Here is a 24998-nt window from a genome sequence, read left to right as displayed (position 1 = left end):
TCCCTTGGGATTTGGCCCATATTTTCTCATCTAGGCTGTTGAACTAATGTTTTGGATCAAGTCCTTTAGGTCCATCAAGGGCTGAAATTGGCCCCACGGATTTCGGGTCACTTCCCAATCACTTGACGAGAAATTAAGGGTGATATGTTAGAAGTTGTAGAGTGTGTTTGGTATTCAGGTTGCTGTTGTGGTTGTGGTTTGAAAAAAAATTTATAAAAAATACTTTTAGTTGAGGTTGGTTTGAAAAAATAGGTATTTGGTTAAAACTGTGGTTGAAATTGAGGTTGAAGAAAAGGTAGTTTAATATGTTTGGTTAAAAAAATGCTTTTTAAATTGAGGTTATACAATAATTAAAAATATTTTTAATTTAAATATTGTAAATTTAACTACTATTATTACATCATGAAATAAATAATATTGATATCAAAATTTATTTATTATTTCATTAAACTACATGCAATGTCATCACATACTAAATTTATCCAACAATGATTATATTTTTCATGGTTTCTTAAGCACACAACAATAAAAACTGAATTTTTTGTTACGTCATCAAGCAATATCCTTCTAATTTAATGAATAAAACACAATTAAAATAAAAATAAAAACTAAATTTTTTTTAATTGCGTCGGACCCGGTAAGAACATAATTGGAATTGCGATCAAATTTTACAAATGCTACGTCATCATGCGATATCCTTCTAATTTATATAATGTTATTAAATAATATTAAATACTAGTTTTTCAAGTAAAACTCAATTTTAAAAAAAAAAATTTACAATTTCATTACGTCCAAAATTTATTCAACAAGAACTACAGTTTTCATGATTTTTTGAGTGTGCAATAAAATTAGGTAACATATTATCATGAATAAAATTGAGATTACAGTACGAGTAAATTTAATTCACCTTAAACTAATTTTTTTAAAAAACAAAAAAAAATTAGAAGTTTATGTTCACGTGAACAATACGAGTAAAATAAATTAACTGCACTAATTTTTTTTTTATAAAAAAAACAACTGTTCATGTTAAGAGGAAATCACAACGAGAAGTAGCATGGCTCCACTGTTTAGAATTGTAATAGATTTATTTGTGTTTCAAGAGGTTGTTTTTCTATATTTTATTCAGAAATATATTAAATAATATATTTTATAAAATTTATTTTTTTTATTAGCGTATCGAAACAATTCAAAAATATATATATAAAAATATTTCTAAACAAAATTACAAAACTTCAATTTAACTGTAACTGTAGTAGTAAACACACCTTAAGAATGTGTTAGGTATTGTGTTTTAGGTATTGTGTTTTGAAACATTGTTTGCTAAGAATTTTGAATTTTTTTTAAATTAATTTTTTTGATGTTTTTGTATTTTTTTAATGTATTTTCAAGAAAAAATCATTTTAAAAAACAAGTGTTACTTTAAAAATATTTTTTATTTGGAAATATATTAAAATAATATTTTTTATTTTTACAAAATTTATTTTTAACATTGAAACAAAAAAATTCAAAAATTTGCTAAATTTTGGTTCAACCGCAGTGACAAACACTCTCTAAAATTGTGTTTGGCATTATGTTTCGAACATCGTTTGTCAAAAAAATTAAAATTTTTAAATTAATTTACTTAATATTTTTTAAATTATTTTAATGTGCTGATATCAAAAATAAATTTTAAAAATAAAAAAAATATTATTTTAATATATTTTTAACAAAAATCAATTTAAAATACCATAAGAAACATGCTCTGATTGTCTAAAAGTAACCATTCACTAACTTATAATTATTTTTTACTTGTATTTTTATTTTAAACTTTGGTGAGGGAATTGACAAACAGCTAAGAAGCAATGACCCATTAATATGGACTGATGTTTTGACTTGTCTTCCATACCCTCTCGTTTGGAATATGGTCCCCACCAGATGATGCAGAAAACGACCGTTGCAGTTTGCACACTCTCCCTCGTACTCCTCAAACCCTAACAACAATAAAAAAAAAAATGTTTTTTTATTGTAAGAAAAACAAATTCAAATTTCAAACGTTCAAATTCTTGCAATAAAAAAAAGCTGCCACCTTTTCTTGCAACAATATAGCTCTTCACTCTCTCCAACAGTTCTTGATCTTGAAAACCGGAGCTTCCATTTATAATCATTGTTTTTTCATTTCTAGCACCGTTTAGTGCTTACTTTACCATTCAAACAGCTCCTCTTCAAATTCAAATTCCTGCTTTCTGTTCCATTTAAGACAAGCCCATGTTCTTGTTTTGATTTTTAGCTTTCTTAGCTTCTTTGATGAAGAAAACCCATTTTTGAGCTTCAAAAACTTACGGGTTTTGATTCTTTTTAGCTTGAATGATCAAAACCCTTTTGTTTTTCATGTTCATTTTATAGAGGAGAAAGTTTGATCAATTTTTGTTCAACAAAATGAGAGAAGAAAACCCAGTTGAAACTAAAACAAAAGCAACAAGATTTGCTGATCAAAACCAAGCACCAAAGTCACAAAACATTAAAGGAAACAGCAACAACAATGCTTCAAAGATCAAGTCTTCATGGGGTTCACATATAGTGAAAGGCTTCACGGCTGATAAAAAAACCAAAACACAAACAATCACAGTAACAACCAAGAAACTTCCATTAGCAAGTTCAGATACTACAAACCAAAAGAACCCTCTTGTGAATTCTCATTCAAGAGTGAAAAGATCACTCATTGGTGATTTATCTTGCTCAGTTACAGGAAGCCAGATACACCCACATGCCTACCAGGGTAATCACAGGAGACAATCTTCAGGGTCAAGAGATTTGTTTGTGGAATTAGACCAATTAAGGAGCTTGCTTCAAGAATCAAAAGAAAGGGAGTTTAAGTTGCAAGCAGAGTTATCAGAGCTTAAGAGGAACGGGAGAGTAGTTGATATTGAAAGGGAACTTGAAGCAAGAAAAAATGAGGTGGATGAGCTTTGTAAGAGAATTGGGGTTTTGGAGTCTGAAAAAAGTGGTCTTTGTGAACAAGTGAATGAGTTGTGTTTGATTTCACAGAAGAGAAACGAAGAGGTATTGAAAAGGGAAGGGCATGAGAGTTCATTGGGGAATCTTGAAATGGAAGTTGTGGAATTGAGGAGGTTGAATAAGGAGCTGCAGATGGATAAGAGGAATCTTGCTTGCAAACTCTCTTCTATGGAGTCTCAAAAACCTTCCCTTGCCAAGGCTTCTGAGGTAAAAATCGACTCCCGTTCCTCTAGTTTTGGATGCTTTGTTTGCTTGATGAGAAAATGCTAAAGTGGAAAAGAAAATGAAGTTCGTTTTTTAAATTTTGAAGCTTTCAGTATTAGGGACTTGAAAAGAACAATGGTTTAAGATAAATGGGGTAGAATCTGTGGTTAATTTATTTGATTTTTTTTCTAGAAAACAAAATAGAGCAAATCAATAGATGAAATTGATTAATCTAATGATTTAATTTGTTTGGGTTTCATATGATTCTATCACTCAATTACCTTCAATGCAAGCACAGAATTTCAATGTTTTATTATTTTGGCATTGATTAATTTTGTCTTGATAATGGCTTCTTTGATCCATGGTGTAGTCTATTTCCATTATTAATTACTTTTTTTATTAGAAACCTAACAGAGGACCAATGATGTTGATTTGGTGCTATCATAATCTCCTTTCTTTTTGCCTTAAGAGTCTTAAGTTTAATATAACTGGCCCGGTTCCACTACTGAACTCTCTCTTGAATTTTATCAGAGTGACATTGTTGCAAAAATTAAAGCTGAGGCATCTTCGCTAAGGCACACAAATGAAGATTTGTGCAAACAAGTTGAGGGTCTACAGATGAGCAGACTAAATGAGGTTGAGGAGCTAGCCTATCTGAGGTGGGTCAATTCATGTTTAAGAGATGAATTGCGTAATTCATGCTCAACAATGAATTCAGATAAGTCCTCAAGCCCCAAATCGGTAGACAGGAGTAACGAATCTGCTGGCTTAATCTCTTGCCAGAGTAGTGACTGCTTGGAATATAATAGTAAAAGGAGATTAAATTTGATTAAAAAGTTGAAGAAATGGCCTATTACTGATGAAGACGTGCCAAACTTAGAATGCCAAGATAAAAATTGGGTGCAATCGGAAGATGGGAGAAGTCCAAGAAGAAGACACTCTATAAGTGGATCAAAGTTCTGTATAGAGGAGTTGGTACCGAATAGGAGAAGGCAATCTGATGGCTTTATGTGTATAAAAGAAATGGAAAATGAAGTAGAGCTTGTAAGTTCTGAAAAGTATGAGTTTGCTATAATTCAAAGACCTCAAATCCTTGCATACTGCCAAGAGACCAAAAAAATTGTAGGTCCATTAGATGTTGAGAAAAGGGCTTTGCGTGTTCCAAATCCCCCACCAAGACCCTCATGTTCTGTTTCTGGACCTAAAGAGGAAGGTTCAGCTCAAGTTTCACTCCCACCACTGCCTCCACCACCTCCTCCTCCACCACCACCTCCAAAGTTCTCAGTGAAGAACACTACTGCAGGAGTGGTGCAGCGAGCACCTCAAGTCGTAGAGTTTTACCATTCATTGATGAAGAGAGACTCAAGAAAGGAGTCTTCAAATGGAGGAATCTCTGATGCCTCAGGTGTTGCAAATGTTCGGAGCAACATGATTGGTGAAATTGAAAACCGGTCATCACATTTGATTGCTGTAAGTGAAATCTTACTTCTTATCCAAAGGTCTACTACAAGTGTTGTTATTGAATAGCTTGCTCGCAATGTGTTAAAAGATAACTGCTTTTTTTATTTTACCATGAAGACAGAGTAAAGAAATGAAAGCTTGTATGCTTAAAGCTTTCTGGGATTGGATTTGCTATTGTGAGGATGCAAGTTTTCACTTCTTTATAACTATTATCAGATGGAGTCCAAAAACGTATATTTTTGACATTTTTGTGCAGTAAAAGAAGTTCAAATGCTTAGTAGTAATTCTGTTTTGTTTTCCTCAGATCAAGGCAGATGTTGAAACTCAAGGGGAATTTGTCAATTCACTGATCAGAGAGGTCAATGGTGCTGTTTACCGAGACATTGAAGATGTTGTGGCATTTGTGAAGTGGCTTGATGATGAACTTGGCTTTCTTGTAAGTTTTTTTCGTGGTTAGAAACATTGTCGGAGTCGACAATTTTTTTTCCTTTGGGTTTTAGTCCTAGGCGATCAGAAAAGCATGTTAGCAAGAATATTTCAAATGCTTTAGTGACTAAAAAACTAATATTACACCCTATTTGCAGCATGTTTATGATGTAATCTAGAAGATTTTATGGTTTAGAATTACGTTGAAAATCCAAATTACATGGAATTTAAAGTAGAAACTTTGCTACACACCACGGTATCCATACTTATAAGGAGATAAATTAACAAGGGAAAATAGTATATATGGATGACAAAAAGATGTTATACCATCCTCATGGTGCTTTCATTTACGTGAAGGTGGATGAAAGGGCAGTCCTGAAGCACTTTGACTGGCCAGAAAAGAAAGCTGACACATTGAGAGAAGCAGCGTTTGGGTATAGTGATCTCAAGAAGTTGGAATCTGAAGTATCATATTACAAGAATGATCCCAGAGTTCCTTGTGACATTGCACTAAAGAAAATGGTTGCTTTGTCTGAGAAGTAAGAACCTGAAATTTTGCCATCTGCTAATGTTTTATCCTGAAATAATTTGTCTCCGTGTATATTAATTTGATACACTTTGCAGGATGGAACGCACTGTTTATAACCTTCTACGAACAAGAGAGTCTTTGATGCGTAATTGCAAAGAATTCCAAATTCCCTCAGACTGGATGCTTGACAACGGAATTATTAGCAAGGTAAGCAATGACGTTCTCATTTCATTCTTCACTAGTTAGTTTACAAGTTAAACATTACAAGATCTGGACACAAGAAAAGAAGGAATAAAATCTGGTCCATCTTCCTTTGGAGGAGATGGCAATACAGTACTAAGAAGCGAACAATTAACAACGACCAATGGTTATTTCAAAAGGATGGCTTTTGGATTAAGCCTTAGAGTTCGAGGAATTGAAAAGTTCAAGATTTTGCACTTTTTGTTAAAACTGGACATACAGATGACTAAGAGGTGAACAATGGAAAACAACTGATACATTCGAAAATGTTGGCTTTTGGATTAACCAGTAGAGTTGAGGAAATGTAAAGGTTTAAGATTTTGTAATTCTGTTTAAGCTGGACATCCATGTGATTGTAAGCTTCTTGTAATTCTTGAATACTTCCTAGAAATTTTCTAGGTACAACCCTTACTGCCAATTTTATGCTGCATTTCCATCAAGTATTTTTCAATGACCTTCACATGGCAATTAATCAACAACTCGTGTTGTAGATAAAGTTTGGCTCAGTTAAGTTGGCAAAGAAGTACATGAAGAGGGTAGCTACAGAAATCCAGTCTAAGGCAGCAGCACTAGAGAAAGACCCTGCTCTGGACTATATGCTACTTCAAGGGGTCAGATTTGCTTTCAGAATCCATCAGGTTTGTAGATAAGCAATTTTGTGGCTGTTCATTTTATTTCATCTTGATTTATTGCACCAACAAGAACACTTTTTGTACCAGAAAGAAAAGTATCTCTCAGAGTGAGATTCTTGAACTCAACTGTTTGATTTGGTTGACATTTATTACGAACATAGAGATGGGGTAAAGTAACTAATATTTTTCAAGGCAGCATGGTTTGCACAGGAAAAATCAACTTTTCTCTGCCCACAGACATCTTAAATAATGTTTATGAAGGGGAAAGAAAAACAATGCATAGCAAAAGTTAATGATTATTGTCTTGCCTTATGCAGTTTGCTGGAGGATTTGATGCAGAAACAATGCATGCATTTGAGGAACTTCGCAACCTTGCTCACCTGCTTAACAAAAAGTAAAAGAGAGTGGGGGCGATTTGGCTTACCACCTCAGTAAGCTTTACTTGAATATCTATACAGTTAATATCATCTGGCCGGGGTAGTGTATTTATGGTGTGGTTTGCTAAGGGTTTTAAACAGCTGAAAGTTGTACAAGTTTTGTGTGAAATAGAAAGCAATTTTGTTTGGGCTTTTACTCATTCTTGAAACAATGGAATGTAAAAATTTGATGAGAATGCGTATGCACCTTTTCAAACTCGAGTTCACATTCGTTCCCTCTGGCTCTTTTCTGGGCACACAGGCCGTCATGGACAGTTTGTAGGTGCGCAATCCCTGTCTGAAACACACAATGGCTACTGGTCAAGCAAAGCCCGCATGGACAGCTTGTAGGTGCAATCCCTGTCCGAAACACACAATGATAGCTACTGGTCAAGCAAAGTTGGGAGGCTGTTGATGTCCAAAGTCAGATTTCCAGAAAGGGGCTTCTCAGATCTTTGAAATGCAATCATATTCCTGGCACAGGGAATTGGGATCCTAAGAGTTCTTAAGTAACATTTGAATTTGAAGTTTCCATGCATTTTGATCATTGTACATTTTTTACGTTCAAGTTCCATGATCAAGGAAACTTGAACGGACAGAAAATCATCAGAACCAAGCCAAGATAATACAACCAACCCTCCTTTTGCCAAGAACCTTGTCAGGTTGGAAGGAATTGGAGTTCAATCTCTTTTATTGAAAATGGAAGCTCCATTTCAAATTTGTCATTCAGCAATTTACAAAAAAACTGCAACAACAATGACAGATCCAAAGAGTAAGAACAAAGAGAAGGGTAATAACCATGGATAATCATATTGCAATAACCAACGGTAAGGAAAACATTCTTGGATGCATTGTTGTCCACTCATAATGCAGCCATGGTCCAAGGAACTAGTCCAATGGGGCATGCATGCAGGACAATCAGGTACCCTTTAAAAAAAAAAAAAACTGTATCAAACTATAAACAGGTAATAAAAAGAAAGAACCAAGGGAAATTAATGAGAGGGAGAGTCGCTGAGAAATGTGATGGCCATGGCTATTCCTAGTCTCCATCTGGCAAGAAAACAAGAGGAGGCCTTTGATTTTTTGATTAAATAATAGCCCAGAAGACAAAAAAGAAAGGGAAAAAAAAAAGTACCCGATGGATTTGACATCTTGACAAGATGTAACATTGCAACCAGCCACCTACAGGGACCGGCTCATCAGATAAAGATGTCTCGGACGCTCCTTTCTCGGCAAGAAAGCTGAGGAAGACAATAAAGTCCCTTCATCACTTCACTGCCCAGTCAATCACATTGATTGCTCTATCACTCTTTGATTTTACCCTTCATAGAATCGTTGCTCTTTTTAACCAAAGCCAAACCCCTTTTTTTTCAAGATTTCTTTGGCAAGGCTTTCCTTTTATACGGATAAGATTTGCAATTATTTATTATTTTATATTAAATAATAAAAACATGTAAAACCTGGACATTCATGCCGTCAATCAGCTCGCTTGATTAGGTTAAAAATTTAATCAATTATTTATGATATCATTTTAATATTAAAAAATATTTTTTTTATTATTAATATGAGTTTCCAATCTATGATATAAACCTTAACTTGGATACGCCTTCAAGTCAGATTTTGTAATTATTGTGGAAAGAAGATTGAATGATCAATAATTGAAAATTGGTGGTGTATAAGAAACCTGCAATAATTGTGATGGATATATATATATCTCATTTCATCAACCTTTTCAAAGAAAAATGACATGAAGCATAAATTAAAAAATAAATACACACAAAATAATTAAAACAAAATCTCTATTTTAAAATGGTTAAATAAGAAAATAAAATCGTAGAGGGGTGATATTGATTGAAATATATATTTAAAAATTATTTTAAAAAAAAGCAAAATTAAAAGAAAAAACAATAGCTTCGATATTGTGGCTTAACTCGCCAAACATGTGATCTGAACCATGAAATTAACTAGGTTTAATAATTTTTTTCTTAAATTTATATTTAACCTAAATATAAAAAAAAATATGAATAAAAAAAAGGCTAGACGCGCAGGCTTATGGCCCAATGCGATACGGCCATTGCAAGGAAAATCCTAGGTGTGGTGGTGGGTTTTCATGCCCAAGCCCATGTATATGGGTTTGATTTATTTTGTTTTTAATTTTTTAAAATGGTGGATAATCTAATTTTTTTGAGGAAAAAAATACGCAGATAACGTATCATCGACGAGTCTAGATTCTAGCCACCACTATGACAACTGAAAAAATAGGGTGGTGTTTTTCCCCTAAAAACCTAATTTTTAAGTCACTTTAACCCTAAAAACCTTACCAATACTCTTGGACCACCCACAAACCAATCTGTTAAGCCAAAAAAATATCTGAAAACCTAATTACAAACCGGGTTAGATTTATCTTCTTTGATTTAGATTTGTTTTTCAAGCAATATTAAGAGCTCCAAAACACCAAAAATCAATTCTTTCTCGTCGCATGAAATCCATGAACACAAAAAAAATATTTTGATGGTTAAAAATAGCTTGAATGATGACTTTCTCTCTTGTTACTAGAATCTGGTGACCTTTCTCTTTCACCTCTATATTCAAGGATCGAAGAATAATATAAATAAAGTTCCATACTAAAAGTAATTTTTTGAAATTCAAGAAGATCAAAATTGTATAAATTTTATTATTTTTAAAAATGAAGAACCTAAATATGTTTCGCATGAAATCTCTGGCATGACATGGCATGCTACTTATATTTGATGTCGTTTTCTTTTCATTCAATCTCATCCTTACCTAAAAAAACAAAGCAATTATCCTGGATCTAAACCAAAATGAATTATTAAAATACAAACAGTAAATCCACTACAACTTGATAGTGTTTATCTTCAGTGTAAACAGTGTTCATATACAGTAATAATGTCACCCCTTTTTAGTGTTTCCTGTAATAATCATTGTTAAAATTGTTGTGTACTTCAGTTTTGTAAAAAAGTTTTACTGCCACAGAATAAAATATTTATGGGGTTTTCTCTTTGAAACTAATAACACGTGCAATTCACTTGATTAATTACTATATATATAACACGTGCAATTTAATAGAATTTATATAAGAAAGATAATTTTTTTAATAGATTTTTTTTTCTTATTTGAATATACTATATTGTTTCCATGCATCAACCGTAACCTATTAATTAATATATTATCTGCGAAGAAGGCAGGCCATTGACTATATTATCTCCTTGACTATTTCTTCAACTTAGTATTTTGTCGAAATTTCTTGACATTTTTTACTTGAAAAAAAACACTAAATCGATCATGGATGAACAGAGAGGGAGACAGAACACAACTGGGGTTTCAGGAAATTAACATCTTATCATCACAGCAAGAATCTCTGAGGGCCATGCATTAACATAACCTTGCAATACGTCATTAATGGCGTGGTCAAGTTACTGTCCTAATTTGCAGGCTCTATAAATGATACTTGTCATGACTTATTAACTCAATGCAAGAACAGCATATAAATGCTGCCGGCCTGTTTTACAGTGTGGAATAAAATAATTTTAAATGTTTTTTTTTATATATTAATACATCAAAACAATAAAAAAAATTACTAAAAATATTAATTTAATTTTTTTAAAAAAATATAGCTAAGATATGATTATATATTCAACTCATTCATCGACCATATTAATTTATATGCAGAATTCATTCATTCAAGCAGGTATGTGTGTTTCATGCTTTCTTACACTTCCTTGAAATTCAACAGTAACATCAGTCATCATCAATCGATAATAATTTGGTTCTAAGCCAAGTGTTCATATTGTTCTCTTATCAATTTTCACTCTAGACCAAGTTCTTATCCGCAAGAGATTCTTTGTTCAAGACCTGTGCAATGTGGTGTATTTTTTTTTATATTAACGTGGATATTCAGGTCAGTTTGCCCGTACCTGGACTAATCTTATAGATCCTGAAATTAATGACCATGTAAATTTCTAGTGGTCATCATATTAGCAACCATAAAGCTCGAACCTGAGACTACGGGTGAAGCAAACTTCTTGATCCCAAGCTCTTACTACTCGACCACCTACTATATAATTAAAAAAAATCAACCATCTAGGTGGTGGCCCAGTGGTAAGAGCTTGGGACCAAGAGGTTATTCCATCTATAGTCTCATATTCGAGTCTTGTGGTTACTCATATAATGACTACTGAAGGTTTACATGGTCGTTAACTTCAGGGCCCGTGAGATTAGTCGAGGTACGCGTAAGCTGACCAGAACATCTACATTAAACTAAAAAAAAAATCATTGCGGTGTAATTTAAAAAACATGTAATATATGTTTTTATATCTTAAACAAACACTCTCTAAATTTATCTCATTCTAACTCTTGTTAGGTTTCTTTTCATTACTTTTTTAAAAGTTATAATATAAATCTACAACCCAATTAACTTAGAAGAGTGTTTTTTTAAAAAAATTGTTTAAAGTGAAATTATTTCATGTATTGATTTGTAATTTTATTTTAAATAATATTATTTTAAGTTAGAGATTTAAGTTAACTTAACAAATTCAAAGCTAAAGTTTCATTTATTTATGTGACACGGTGTGATATAATATAAATTAATTTAAAGTATTGAATTAATCATTATATCAAAACTATATTTTTAATTTTTTTAAACTATAATCACAGAAAATACTATAGTGTATTTGTTTATGCCGACAATATCGCTGTTTTCCGTATAAGAGCATCATTCACAACGAGCGTCCCCTAAGTAAAGGATGGCCTCTCGAACAAAGGTGAGCTAAAAACAAAGAGGAGGGGGCAATGGTGAAAAAATTCTGAAGTGACAATGGTGATATGATATTCAAACCGTCATCACTTACAGGACGTGGGTTTCTTTGCATGGGTCCCTCTTTTGTCTCCTTCTCTGCATCTCACATCAACCCTTCCTCTCTCCTTGCAATCCCTCTCTTTGAGGCTTTGAGCCCTTGCTTTATATATTCTCTCACACGTCTCTCTTCTCTTCCATGAGTTCTTCCCCCCCTCCCCTTCTCCCCATCTTATGTGATTCCTCACGGAAAAAAGCAATCTCTTATCTCCACCACCCACAAGACCTACAACATGTCAGCTGCTGTTGCCGCCGCCGCCGCTGCGGCCACCATGTCATGTAACTCTGCGAGGAGTGGCTCGTCAGGAGCTTCTAGGAACCACCAATTGCAGAAAGGACTGCTACCATCACCACCATCACCACCATCACCAATATCAATACCACTTCCATTGAGTCGTTACGAATCTCAAAAGCGACGAGACTGGAACACTTTCGGACAGTACCTGAGAAACCACAGGCCACCACTGGCACTGGCACGGTGCAGTGGTGCCCATGTTTTGGAGTTCTTGAGGTATCTTGATCAGTTTGGCAAGACCAAGGTGCATAGCGAAAATTGCCCATTTTTTGGCCATCCCCATCCACCGTGTCCTTGCTCTTGCCCTCTCAAGCAAGCATGGGGCAGCCTTGATGCTCTCATCGGCCGTCTCCGTGCCGCCTTTGAAGAGAACGGTGGACTGCCTGAGACGAACCCTTTTGGTGCACGCGCTGTGAGATTGTACTTAAGGGAAGTGAGAGATGCACAGTCTAAAGCTAGAGGGATAGCTTATGAGAAGAAGAAGAGAAAGAACCCAACACCACAACAGCAGCAACAGAAGTTACAAACTGCAGGGAATGGTACTTATCAAGTTCAGCAGGGTATTAGTAATGGTGGGTATGTTGTTCCAAGAAATGCCCTCTCTAACGAGGCTGCAGTGCTCGGTGTAGGAGATGTGCCTGTGTTCAACTAAGCCAATAATAGCACTACTTAATTGGTCTAGGGTTTACAACTATAAGTAATATATGCAAGGTAGTATTGTAATGCAAGCTAGGGTTTAGTATGAGATGGTTAATTACCTTTCCTTGTTCGTCGTGCCAATGTGTTTTTGGTGTTGTTAATTAAGGGAGAAAATCATTATTCTCCTAATTTTCTACCTTCAGTGCTTGGCATAGTAGTTAATCAGTACTTATCCACTAATCAGAATGTCTGAGATTTTCCTAAAATCTAGACATCGATCTTGGAGACCAAGAAATCAACTCATCATCAAGCTTGAAAATAATGGAGAAATGATTGCTCGATCCTATTTTTGATCCCATGAACATGAAGGGAAACCATTTGAGCACACAACATATGAAAGATTTCCTTGTCCCATATATATTGTAGATTAATTTCTCAGCCTGCCTGTAGTGATGATTCATTTGGAATTTTGAGAAAGGTTTACAAGGTGGTGATGGATGCAGGCTGTGGAGTTAGAATTTCAAAAGGAAATAATAAATGGATAATCCATCTCTCAATCTTGATCATAGCTTTAATTTCCTCAATTTCGGGACAAAAATCATTTCAAGGACAATAATCAAAGGTATTAATTTAGGCCGGACAGTACCACACATCAGTCAGCCTACCAACTTCTAGTTAGAGGAGAATTTTCTGATGTGTTGAATAAACAATCTTAGCAGTGATACAAATGAAAAACAAACCAAATTTAGTTGTTTTTTTTTTTTGTTAATTTTGGAGTTCATCTTATCTGCTTTTGTTTTAGCTTGTGAAACTCTCTTTCCCATGTCTGTTCATCATAAATGATTCAAGGAAAGTCCAAGGACATGTCTCTTCTCCTATGGGAGGTTTCTCTTACATCCAAGACAGACATCTCTTTTATATCCACACAAATCTTGTATAAGGAAGGCCAAGTCTTCACATTGACTGCTTCCCTTGCTTAGCAAAGTAGTGGTGGATAGAGTTTTCTGCTTTTAGATGGGCAGCTGAGCACATTATCTCCTTCATTTCATCCCCCAACTTTAATCATTACTCATTAGTGCTATGTTCTCAGCATTATTTTATACCATCAACTTTATTTAGAGGATTACAGATATTAGCATCTTTCATGGATGACATCGATCTCTTGCTCACATGAGGCCCTACTTGTGATGATGTAATAATATATATATATATATATATATATATATATATATGCTAACCTAGCCACTTCCACTCTAGTTATTGTGATGTAATTTGATCAATCATGTTGCAAATAACATAATCTTACCTACTTTTGTTCCACTCGTATCAAAGAAATCTTACATACTGGGATGAGTATTAGGTACGTGGTTCAATTTGAAAATTCAATTTGGTTTGATTGGATTTTTTTTATTAGTTTGACCTTTCGAATTTTTTTTTTTAAATCAATTTGGTTCGATTGAATTTTTTTGAGTTTTTTTTTATTTGTCAGATTTAAAACTAATACCAAACCAATTCTCTCAAAAGAAATCTTACATACTGGGATGACGTTTCGATATTTACAGTAAGTCTCTCATGAAAAAAGCAAATTAGTATTCAAAGATTGGTTTAGTAATGTGATTAATTCAAGCCCTAAAACCACTTCAATGAGGGAAAAAATTGTCAGGAACTCCTAGTCCCTTAAAATGTACAGCAGTTCTGCCAAGAAAGAGAGCTTGATTTCCATCACAATTAGTCCTGCAACACAGAGAGAAGCAAAAAGAGAAATGCAGTCTTTTAAGGAATAAGACATTCTCTACCCTGAAACAAACAAGCTCAAAACCTGGATAGATCTTTTAGGTGCCAACCTCATCTCAAAATTTTGTTTCAATCCCGAAAATTCCTATGCAGAAGGGGTTGGCTCCTTTAGCCATTAAACGTTTTCTCGACTGAATTGTGTGTGCGCCGGCGCATGTGTGTGGCCCACCTGTGGAAACAATCTCAAATACTATTACACAGACAGCTGGTTCATTAAGAATATATGCTCCAAATCAGAATAAGATTAAGATAGAAAGGTGGAATTATGCTGGTAAGATATGGAGATTAGGGTCATGCAAGATGGGGCCGCGTTCTTAGTCTAATCGGAGAAAATGGGTCTGGTCCTCGCTTTAAGCAGCAAAGCATGGTGGGATTAAAATAACAATACTTATCCTTGATTGCAACTTCGTATCGTATAGCAATAAAGGGAATTGTTGATCGGCCAATGCCTTTGCATCAACTATGGAGTACCGCTGCTCATCAGACATAAAAAGAATTTTCAGAGACATCATGCATCTTTGTCAATGAATATATCAAGCACAAACAATCCACAAGTTCCAATCCAGAATGGCAATGAACCAAGATGGTAATCAGACTATAGATTATAAACCACACCTGGGTGTCTGATTCATGGTCCTTGCTAATTAGCTTTGACAGTCTACAAATTTTTTTTTTTTTGGCTACAGAAGATCATGAAAACTTATCAAAAAAAAAATACAGGAATAGGGAATTTCTTGCGAGTAGTTTTGTTGATTATTGAGGTCTTTTTGTTGCTTTACTTTTCCCTTCTAGTTCTTGATGTCATGGTGTTGCAGACAACAACATTTTTATCTACTAACACAGTTCTCTCCAAGTGTAGTCTTCTATAAGTTGCAAGCCAAAGCAATGACATTGAAATTAACTATAAAAAATTCTGTACATAACAGCAGACCTCTAATATTTATGCTATTGATCTCCCTAACCCCAGTTCAAAATTCAAGTAGGATGTCAAACCTTGCATAGTGTCCACCAGAGCTGTGAACTGCCAATTGCTTTGGCTAGATCTTGGTAACCTGGGACTTGTCCGGTTTAGATCAAAGGAGTTATCACCAGCTGCTGATCAAGTAATTAATGAGCTCTAATATCTGTTCAAAGAAAACACTAATGAAAGTTCACGGTCGAGTGCAATTTGGATGGGGAAAATCATGGTGTTACGAGGACAAGACACTGAAATTGACAATGACATGGTAATTTCTAAGCAAGCACACGAGAGCTACACAGCGAAAGAAAGTGTGGGCACAGAGCAACTTACTGAAAAAAATATGGCAATGAATAAGCAGGGAACCGCAAACCAGATGAGGTTTCCTCAGCAACATAATTTTTCATCATAACTATTACAGAGCAACAGGTCATGTCAATTTTTTCTTTTTCAGCCATGGAAAAACCAGAAACCAAACAAAGTTGTCCCATCAAACTAGATGCCAACAGAAAGACGGTAGCAAGTGTCAGACAGCAATGCACATACATATAATATGCATGGATATGTAAACCAACCTTGATCGTGAGTGCAGGAGTTGTTGGATACATGTCATGTCCATCTTCATTTCATACCAGCTATTTCGAGAAATTAGTGGAACTGTGTCCCAGAAGGAAGCGATCCTGAATGAGTCAACAGCCAAGTAGCCAAAACTTGAAAGTCAGAGAATAGTTCAGACAAAAAATGCACTCAAAAAAAATTTCGATGCATGCATGAAAAATTGTAAGGAGATTTTTAGAAGCAGCATGTCCTCTAGAGTGCATGGTAGTCCATTTTAGGTGAGTTTCTGCACCGTGACCTATGTATTCGCCGCGGCATCGAGCAGCGACTAGGAGCGAATCCCATATTAATTAATGAGGCTTTGCCATTTGTTCACTTAAAACTCTCACATTACAAGAAGTATAGGTGCTAGGGCAATACCAACTTAGAGTGTGAGTAAGGAGAAAAAACTGGAGCAATCTGTGTTAAGTTCTTTCCCTCAGTGAATTCTTGGAAAGCATATCATGTTGCACTGAATTTTTGTAAACTTGCGAAAGCCTACTTTTCGAGACACAAAGTAATATAAAGCTGAAAATTAAATAAAAGTTAACCAATTTCATTATTCAACACAAAAAAAATAATAGTAAACCACAAACAATGAAAGAAAATGAAAACTAGTTTTTTGTTCTAACCTCATTTGGATCGATATAAGATCAAACAAAGAAGATGCTCGAGCCACGAATATCTTTCATCCTGTTCCTGTTTGATTTCCCCTTTGACTGCGTTTGTCTTAAAATTGCTTGTGCCATGCATGTCTGATTCTCCAGATTCAGTCATTTCCAAAGAAGCTGTTCGTACAGCGCTTGAGGAACATAACCTTCTTTTCTTAGTTCTAGGAGCAGACTCTTCAGTGAGGAATAGATCTGTGGGTGACTTTCATCTGCAGCATAAAACATATGACAGGTGTTGATGACCACAAATCCAACTGCATCCAGGAACTTTGTGGACTCCTCTATCTTTCGTCAAACGTCGTATCCGACGCACACACTCCTCCATTGTTCAGAGTCGGCAAGTACATGTGAAAGCAATAAATAGTAACCAGAGATTTTTGGGTCCAAGTCAAGGAGATATCTTGAAGCCACTTCAGCAAGTTCCACATTGCACAAAACACAATCTTTATCGATCACTTCATCAAACAAACACCCTTCAGCAAAGAACTACCAACAAGCATATCCCTTCCCTAATCTAACATTATTCAAACCAGTACAAGCCTTAATTACAGAAGGAAAAGTATCATTTTCACAAACCCTCTAATCATCCATTTCCATGGCATGGCATAATAAAACTCAAGCTGATTAAACAGTTTCTTAGCATCCATAAAAACCATTACACAGCACATGCATACCCCACATTTTCCCACCCATTAAGCCATTGGTGATGTTTAATCCATTAACAATGAATTGGGTATGTAGTTGTTTTCCTCGTTTAAGTTTTGGACTTGGTTTTTTTGCAGGATTGATTCAAGTTGGGTGTCTAAAGAGTCTCTTCATTGTTTAAAAAGATTGGATCTTTCAAGGCTTTTTTTAAGACTTCAGCCTAGTATTTGTGAAACGTGTATGTTGAATGTAGTTTCTTAGCATCCATTATATATATATATATATATATATATATATATATATATTGCCATTAATTTGAATAAATCACACTTAAGAAACTCTTTACATCTTTATCAAACTCAACAAAAAATCTGAACCCAGTGATGTTTTAGCATTACCCAAAATACCAATGCAAGAGAGTGAGTTAAGGTACAGTTCCTCGGATAAACACACCAGAGAGACCAACCTCCAGGCACATGTCTGTTTGATATGGCTACCAAATTAGGTTGTTAGCGCAAAAAACATTTTTGAGGTTTTTTCAACTCAACGGCAAGTCCAATCATATTGCCAAACATTGCTACTTGAAGTGGCAGGCCTTAATATTTACAATTGGTGCAACCCAACCCCAATTCTTCTTCCAGAAAACCCTCCTCCCCTGAAACAGGATGAGAGTGGCTGCTAGTCAAGTGTGCCTCCAATGCGAGAGAGATGAGATTGACAGGGAAATATAGTAGCCATCTTGTACTCATTTGCTATACAAGAAATGTATTCAGAATCTTAAACTACAACAAAGAATCCCTCTTCCAAATGATATAGACAAATAAATTATCATCTTCAAGGACAATCTTCCAATCTAACATATATCAATCCTTCCTACCGATTCCTAACTCTTGCACTCTGAACAGGTCAGTTACGGGCGGCTCTTTGACAAATGGAAGTCGTTTCTCAAAAATGCAACAAATGATACAAAACTGAAAGGTGTCTTCAAGGAAAGTAATTATGGCCAATGCAAAAATTTCAAGGCTTCCATAATTTCATTGTGCAACCTTCACTGTAGGTAGCAAGAAGATTTCTATGAGGATGATGGGTCACACCTATTACATCCTTCTCGTGAACCTGGCAGTACCAAAGGTCAAAACATGCACTTGCAAGGTTAGAATGATCTATGCACTGAATTGCACATAATAAGCAGAAAAGCAACCAATGCAAAAGACACCAAACTATGCAGTTTCTTGACTGACTTAGGACAGCTTCTATATTACAACATCCATGCACAAACATGAAGCTACATGCTCAGAGAAGAATCCCAGAAGTGTTGATAACTAATCAGCTCATATACCAAAGCAGCAAACACCAATCCATACAATGTAGATGTGGAGTTTTGTTGTTAAATTCAATGGCCCCCAAAAACAATGATAACATAAATTTCATAGCAGTTTAACATCATATAAACTTATATCACCTAATAAGCCCTCATTGAAACAAGGACAGCTAAGTCCAGCCCAGATTCTTCCCTTCGCTCATTTTTATTCTCTCCCTTTTGGGTTTATACCAAAACACTCGATTGAGAACAAGTTTATTTTTACAAGATTATTGATTGCTGGTTTAAGATGAAAGGAAAGGGACGAGATATATAGAGAGCAACCCAAAGCCCTAGACCCTGCCACCGCCATTGTGAAAACTCACCATCATTAGATGCTCTAGTTTGCAGAGGATTGGAAGCTGAAGCAGTAAATATTCCTGCAGGCAATTTTGATGACAGCTATTAAAAAAATTAAGCCGTCTCAAACACCCATCTCTCAACTTGTCCCAGCAATAAATGACATTTTCGTTTCATCTTTCTCTTCTTTTTTTATAGAATTCTTATTTTATGAGAAAATAAATAAAACACAAAATTGAAAATTATATATCAGAATCAGGTGGATGAAGGAATGCCTGTCTTCACCAACACAATAGATCCATTCCCCTTTTGGTGATACACAGGCTGCAGCAAAATCTCCACCTCTTTTACCTGAAGAAAAGCTCTTCACAACCTGCATAACAGTCACTCAAAGCAAGATGTTATTGATAATGAATTATCAAAACTCCTCTACTTATGCACCCTGAAAGAGTTTCAGTGAACAAAAAAAGTACCTTAACCAGTAAAACATAGAATTGTAATCTATCTATAGAATGGTAATCTGTTTATGTTTGCTTTTGTGGTGGTCTAAGACTAGTAAATGCTAGAGAAATGTCAATGGTTTGCTGTCAAAAAAGTAGTTGGTACACTATCTAAAATTTGGTCCCAACCCCAAAACCAATCATGGAGTAACAAATAAGTGAAAAACTATTAGCATCAGCTGGAGTTGAGAGAAACTACCTGTCCATGAAGTGTCATAATGCATACCGATGATGTCATGTTACATACAACAATATGATCAGTGTTTTTTGGGAAAAGATGAACAGAGTTCACAGAAGCATCACCTCCCTTACAATCCACACAACAAGCAACAATCAGCTATGTGCTGTAGAAGGCAAAAGCAAGACATATAGCATGGATGTATTCTATCCCAGGTAAGCCCCATGAGACAATGCAGCTCAATCATGATCATGCAGATTGGATTGAGAAAAAATACCCTCAATGGTGGTGGTGTCCTGAATGTATGTATACAGTCAGTACTCTTCATATCCCAAACCTACTAAGAGGCAAAAAGGAAATTTGTTATAGCTGCGAGAGAAAAGGAATGTAACCTAATGAAAATGCTGCAGCTTAATGAGTGACTCACCTTTGACTGTGCAATCACTGGAACCAGTAACAACACGAGTTCCATCACTAGTGAAGATGGCTCACTAGTGAAGATGGCATCATTCACAAAAAATTAATAGCAAGAAAATAACTGTTGTATGGATAAGGGAATGACTAAAGTTAGAAATTCAATGACCACACAAGTAAAATAGAGATAAAGATAATAGTGTTAATTAAAAGGTGTCAACTGATTATAGTGGTAAGCAGAGTCTTAATTAACTTGCTATACACAGAATAAAAAAGTCCATTAATTTAATCGAACCTGGGTGTGTTGTCAAATGATGCACTTAGCAGCTGGCTTCCATCACAAGAGAAAGCAAGACTCGTGACTCCCTGAGAATGTGCACATTCAATACAACGCAAGCATTGACCAATCCTTGTACACCAGACCTGAGAAAAATTGCATGTTAACAAAGTTCCTTGCATATGGCAAAGTCAAATTCCAACTTTAATAATTTTTCCATAAGCCCTGACCAGCAATGCAAATTTCACCCGAGCTGGAAAAACACACAAAGCTTAAATACAAAAAGGTGTGCTAAAACATCACCGCTATTCCATGTAAATAACAAAATGTTTTCCTCCACTCATAAAGCATTCTCTAAGTCCTTACAATCTGCAAATCAATAAATTCAAATGCATACCAACCACAATCAAACTTAAAGTGTCAGGTCTTAAGAACTTTTCATGACTTTTTTTTGGCTCCCCCTAATTCTTTTGAGAAAAATTTACACTTTCTGGTCCCAGTAGAGTTACCAAGATGTCTCAAGAACTCATTCTTCACAAGATCATTATAAACTAATGCCTCTATTGTCTCAGAAGGAACCTTTATGGATAATTTAAACATGCACAACCGTGAAGAGAACTAGAGAAGCTAACAACATTAGATATTATATAGGATATAAAAAAGACAAAATTCAGAGGTGTGGTGTAGATGCAAGCATGTAAGGCTATGACTTACTTTGATCCTCCCATCTTTTGCTCCAGATGCAAGCATCTCAGAATCAACACAGAGGACAGGATCATCATGCATCATAAAAGTTTCCTGAAAAGATTTTACATTTTTAGCAAAAAAATACTAAATCCTAAATCAATTTGAAACAACCAAAGGACACATGGAAATAATCCATTCTCATGTTCTACTTTTCATTCTTTCTCTACTCATGTTTTGGCACATGCTTGAGTTTTCCTGTGAATCTTTAAAAGCTATATGACGCCAATGAAAAAACAATACAGGATTCTGTTTAACACAGAGCACACGATAACCAGAGCAGCATCAGTTTGGTGCGGTGAATGACAGAGATTCAATTTTGGATGATATATGATGCAGGGATAGACCTTAGATGTTTCTTTTTCAAGATGTTATCCCATAACATTGGACAGATGAGAAAATGGATGGGATTTGATCAGGTGAGGCTCGAAATGAGAACTATATAATATCAACAGAAAAAACTACACTATCCCTTTCCTGTTATCGATAACAATAAAAATATAAAAATAAAAAGAGCAAACAAAAGGTTATAAAAAGCAAACTCACATCTCACATCAGCCTGGTACTAAGATCCTTTTCTAGCTTTCCACTTGCATAATCCCACACCTAGCAGTGATCAACAGATGAAATATCACTAAAGACTCATTCACTAATTTTTCATCGTCTGGAAGCAGTTTCCAAAAGTATAACTCGATAAACCCATCAATAGAACATGAGACAAGGAACTGCCCATCTGGTGAGAATTTAGCACATTCTAAATGACTTTTTGTTCCAAACTGCAGAACAATGCAACAATTTAAAAACTACAAAATAATACATGCAAACCGGATAAAAATACATATCACTTTTAGCCTGAATACCACTGAACCCCTGTCATTGTTCTTAAAATTCTCATATCATTCCAAAAGGTCCATGTAAATAAATTTGGATTAATGCAACTACCTTTATGATGTGTGAAAGTGTTGTTGGATAATATCATCTATATCTTGTTTCATGGCAGCTGTTCCTCGGAATAGATCAAACTGAGTTCCTGGAGGAAGCAACCCTGGATGAGGCAAACAAAATAGCTTCCATCCATTATCTTCAGTGACAGTAAATGGCAAAAAAGTGCATCAAATTTCCCATCGCCCACTCCCATGAGCAGAGATTTTGAGGATCGACCTTAATTTAAAAAATGAAGCACTCCAAACAAAAGATACATGCAAAACAAAAGGGTTAAATTTTAAGAAAAATAATTTTTTTAGAGGCTACACAGATTTCCTTATACATAGTTTGTCCATCCAAGGGAAACAAAACGATAAACACCACTGTACTACACCGGCAGTTATAGAGTTGAAAATTTTTTAATCGTTGCTTTTCGCTGTCTCTAATTGACTCTACAGCTCTACTATTAACACCCATAAACACTACTGTAAATCACATTCTAATCCCAAACAACCTCCAGAATCTTTACAACTATAAGCAACAACCACTGACAACACAAATAGGGGAAGAAAAAGAAACCTTGAGCAATCTGTGCACGGCGTTTCTCCTTTGTTGATTCTTGATAAGCCTGTCATGTTTCACACAATTCCCAAGCCTTTGAGAAGACAGTAGAAGAGCACACTTAAACCCCCAATTATATTATTGATAGGCATGGAAATTCATTTGGAGGGTTTATATCTCTTATAATGCAAATCAGGAAGAAGAAAATGTTAGTGCAATAAGTATGTTCTATATAGCATTGATGTCCCAAGTAGAACAAATGATTTCTTGTTACAAAAAATACCAAAAGACAACAATGATTTACTGTGATTCTAGACAGATGTTACCATACATTGAAGCAGTGTTTTTACTCTTTAACCCTTATAGCAAAAATAATTATGCTTGCAAATGCAGTCGGAGGTACGATTGTTTTTTTTTCAAAAGATGCATTAATTATTTTAAAATTTATCGGGGACAAAATAGTTTAGACATGTTTTTCTTTTGCTATAGTGTAATAACTGATTTGCCCTTGAAAGCAAGAAAAATTAGGCTTCGGGCAAGGGATTTTTTTGTCTTTTGCAAAAACAGAAACAGTTTGTTTACATTCATACCTTGAAGGAGAAAAAAAATAACATGGGCGTAGGGGCTTCTCAGTCTTTTTTTTTATTATTATTTTTTTAAATAGTAAAATTACTAGATAACCCTTTGACTCTAAAAAAATTAAGACTGCTGGCGTGGGTGTTCTTGTTTTTTTGATATGTTTTTGTTGTAATTCTCAAGTGAGGTAGGGGTATTTGAGTATTTTAATGTGCATAAATATTATTTTAATTTGGAGGTGGTGAAACATGCTTCGTATGTGCCAACAAGTAGGTGTCGCCTAGGGGTGTTCAAAAAAACCGACCAACCGATTAAACCGAAAAAACCAAGAAAAAATTAACTGAAAAAACCGAACCGATAGAAAAAACTGAATAAACCGATTAAAAAATAAAAAAAACCACCCGGTCCGGTTCGGTTCCGATTTAAAAAGGCTTAAACCGATTGAACCGGACCAAACCGAACCGGTTTAATTTAATCTCAACAAAAGTATAAAAGGAAACTAAACCTAAATAATAAATACCATAACCTAACCCTACACTTCCAACTTCCTCCCCTTCCCTTTCCCTTCCCCTTTCCCCTTTCCCACTTTCCATTCCAGCTACCCCACCTATCCCTCCCTCCCCCCCTCTTCCCTTTCCCTTTTCCCCCTTTCCATTCCAGCCACCCCACCTATCCCTCCCTTCCCCTTCCCCTTCCCTTTTCTCCCTTTCCAGTCACCCCACCCCTCCCTCTCCCTCCCTCCTATGTGCACAAGGGAGGCTTAAAGCAACTCATTTTCTCTCATATTGTTGCCTTTCTACTCTCCGCTTTACTTTATGGCAGAAAACTTGGATAAAATCCTTGTTTCTGGCTTTATTAACATGCAGTTGTGCTAGCGAGGTCCCGGTAGTTTGCGCCTTTGCAGGATGTTATTGGAATCTTTGTTAACATGTAGTTGTGCTTGCTTTGATAGATCTAGTGATTGTGATTCAGCTAAAGGAGATCTTTCAGATCTTAACCGAAGGGCTTGGATTCAAAGTTTTCAACAACGATTTTTTTGAATGTGATTCGGCTAAGTTTGTCCAGTGATTGTGATTCGGCCAAGTTTTCTCTTATTTAATTGGTTTCGGTTTTTCTGGTTTCTAAGGCTAAAAAACCGATCCGAACCGAACAAAACCGGTTCGGTTTGAACCGGTTCTCGGTTCGGTTCGGGTTATATTAACAAGGAATAGTATTTTCCGGTTCGGTTGATTTTTTATGTTAAAACCGGACCGAACCGGACCGTGAACACCCCTAGTGTCGCCCGTGCCTTTCAGGTGACGCCTGCGACACTCCTATTTGCACTTAATATCATCATTCATGGTAGCATTTAGTGCGCCTCACCACCCTCATCACGGTGTTAAGACATATGTTCGCGGTCATCACGTGGAGGGAGTTTTTCCCTCCCTCCTTCTCTCATTTTAGAAACCATAATGGCCATTGCAAAAAAATATGGCTATTTGTTTGTTAAATTAAATTAGGTTTTCATTCTTTTTATTACAATATATTTGGTTTTGAATTATTTATTGAGCTAATTTTTTATTCAATTTCATTCCTGACACTTGATTTTTATATAAGATTTAGCTCTCATTTTTTTAATTGCAATGTATTTGATCTTGAATCATTTATTGAGTTAATTTTATTTTAATTTCATCACTTTACACTTGATTTTTGTATTAGATTTAGTTTTTATTCTTTTAATTGTGGTGTGTTTGGTTTTGGATCCTTGATTGAATTAATTTGTTTTTGAATTTTATCACTTTATATTTTAG

The 24998-nt window shown here is 35.2% G+C and overlaps 3 protein-coding genes and 1 long non-coding RNA gene across 11 annotated transcripts; 2 read left to right on the top strand and 2 right to left on the bottom strand.

Annotated features, from left to right (window-relative positions):
• Positions 1-1975: 1975 nt before the first annotated feature.
• On the top strand, positions 1976-7059 carry LOC133675082 (protein CHUP1, chloroplastic-like). Its single transcript, XM_062096360.1, has 7 exons — positions 1976-3201; positions 3730-4668; positions 4964-5095; positions 5443-5624; positions 5710-5821; positions 6346-6492; positions 6804-7059. The coding sequence occupies exons 1-7, from the start codon at positions 2416-2418 to the stop codon at positions 6882-6884; spliced, it is 2379 nt and encodes a 792-aa protein (XP_061952344.1). The 5' UTR covers positions 1976-2415; the 3' UTR covers positions 6885-7059.
• A 4614-nt stretch (positions 7060-11673) lies between these two features.
• Positions 11674-12911, top strand: LOC133675092 (protein LIGHT-DEPENDENT SHORT HYPOCOTYLS 4-like). Its single transcript, XM_062096369.1, has one exon. The coding sequence runs from the start codon at positions 12009-12011 to the stop codon at positions 12720-12722; it is 714 nt and encodes a 237-aa protein (XP_061952353.1). The 5' UTR covers positions 11674-12008; the 3' UTR covers positions 12723-12911.
• Positions 12912-14277: 1366 nt separating this feature from the next.
• LOC133683141 (uncharacterized) lies at positions 14278-17281 on the bottom strand. 2 transcript variants are annotated; one of them, XR_009836758.1, is made up of 6 exons: positions 16691-17277; positions 16037-16141; positions 15795-15873; positions 15497-15627; positions 14554-14976; positions 14278-14443 (listed from the first exon to the last, which is right to left on the bottom strand). It is a non-coding gene; the product is annotated as an uncharacterized LOC133683141 (long non-coding RNA). The 2 variants fall into 2 exon arrangements; XR_009836757.1 differs by having other exon boundaries at positions 14554-15627; positions 16691-17281.
• Positions 17282-18088: 807 nt separating this feature from the next.
• Positions 18089-22956, bottom strand: LOC133694460 (suppressor of mec-8 and unc-52 protein homolog 1-like). 7 transcript variants are annotated; one of them, XM_062115997.1, is made up of 11 exons: positions 22651-22948; positions 22090-22192; positions 21694-21753; positions 21118-21201; positions 20422-20549; positions 20140-20203; positions 19990-20049; positions 19734-19841; positions 19310-19407; positions 19061-19114; positions 18089-18490 (listed from the first exon to the last, which is right to left on the bottom strand). In XM_062115997.1, exons 4-10 carry the CDS (start codon positions 21190-21192, stop codon positions 19075-19077), a joined length of 573 nt encoding a protein of 190 aa, XP_061971981.1. In that variant the 5' UTR covers positions 21193-21201; positions 21694-21753; positions 22090-22192; positions 22651-22948; the 3' UTR covers positions 18089-18490; positions 19061-19074. The 7 variants fall into 7 exon arrangements, 5 of the variants coding, with proteins under 5 accessions (XP_061971981.1, XP_061971956.1, XP_061971965.1 ...); XM_062115972.1 differs by having other exon boundaries at positions 19320-19407; XM_062115981.1 differs by lacking the exon at positions 22090-22192 and having other exon boundaries at positions 19320-19407; positions 22651-22954.
• Between the last annotated feature and the right edge of the window lie 2042 nt (positions 22957-24998).

This window comes from Populus nigra, chromosome 1 (genome assembly GCF_951802175.1).
Source record: "Populus nigra chromosome 1, ddPopNigr1.1, whole genome shotgun sequence".
Lineage (NCBI taxonomy): Eukaryota > Viridiplantae > Streptophyta > Magnoliopsida > Malpighiales > Salicaceae > Populus > Populus nigra.
The sequence above is the reverse complement of the archived record's forward strand: the minus strand, read 5'-3'. Positions and strand labels throughout refer to the sequence as shown.

Coding starts and splice junctions, on each gene's coding strand:
- LOC133694460 (XM_062115989.1), bottom strand. CDS start 21,192: ATGATGCATGATGATCCTGTCCTCTGTGTTGATTCTGAGATGCTTGCA. Junction 20,204..20,421: donor TCATTTGACAACACACCCAG/GTTCGATTAAAT, acceptor CATCTTCACTAG/TGAGCCATCTTCACTAGTGA. Junction 19,842..19,989: donor GGACACCACCACCATTGAGG/GTATTTTTTCTC, acceptor GTGGATTGTAAG/GGAGGTGATGCTTCTGTGAA.
- LOC133675092 (XM_062096369.1), top strand. CDS start 12,009: ATGTCAGCTGCTGTTGCCGCCGCCGCCGCTGCGGCCACCATGTCATGT.
- LOC133675082 (XM_062096360.1), top strand. CDS start 2,416: ATGAGAGAAGAAAACCCAGTTGAAACTAAAACAAAAGCAACAAGATTT. Junction 3,202..3,729: donor CCCTTGCCAAGGCTTCTGAG/GTAAAAATCGAC, acceptor GAATTTTATCAG/AGTGACATTGTTGCAAAAAT. Junction 5,096..5,442: donor ATGATGAACTTGGCTTTCTT/GTAAGTTTTTTT, acceptor ATTTACGTGAAG/GTGGATGAAAGGGCAGTCCT.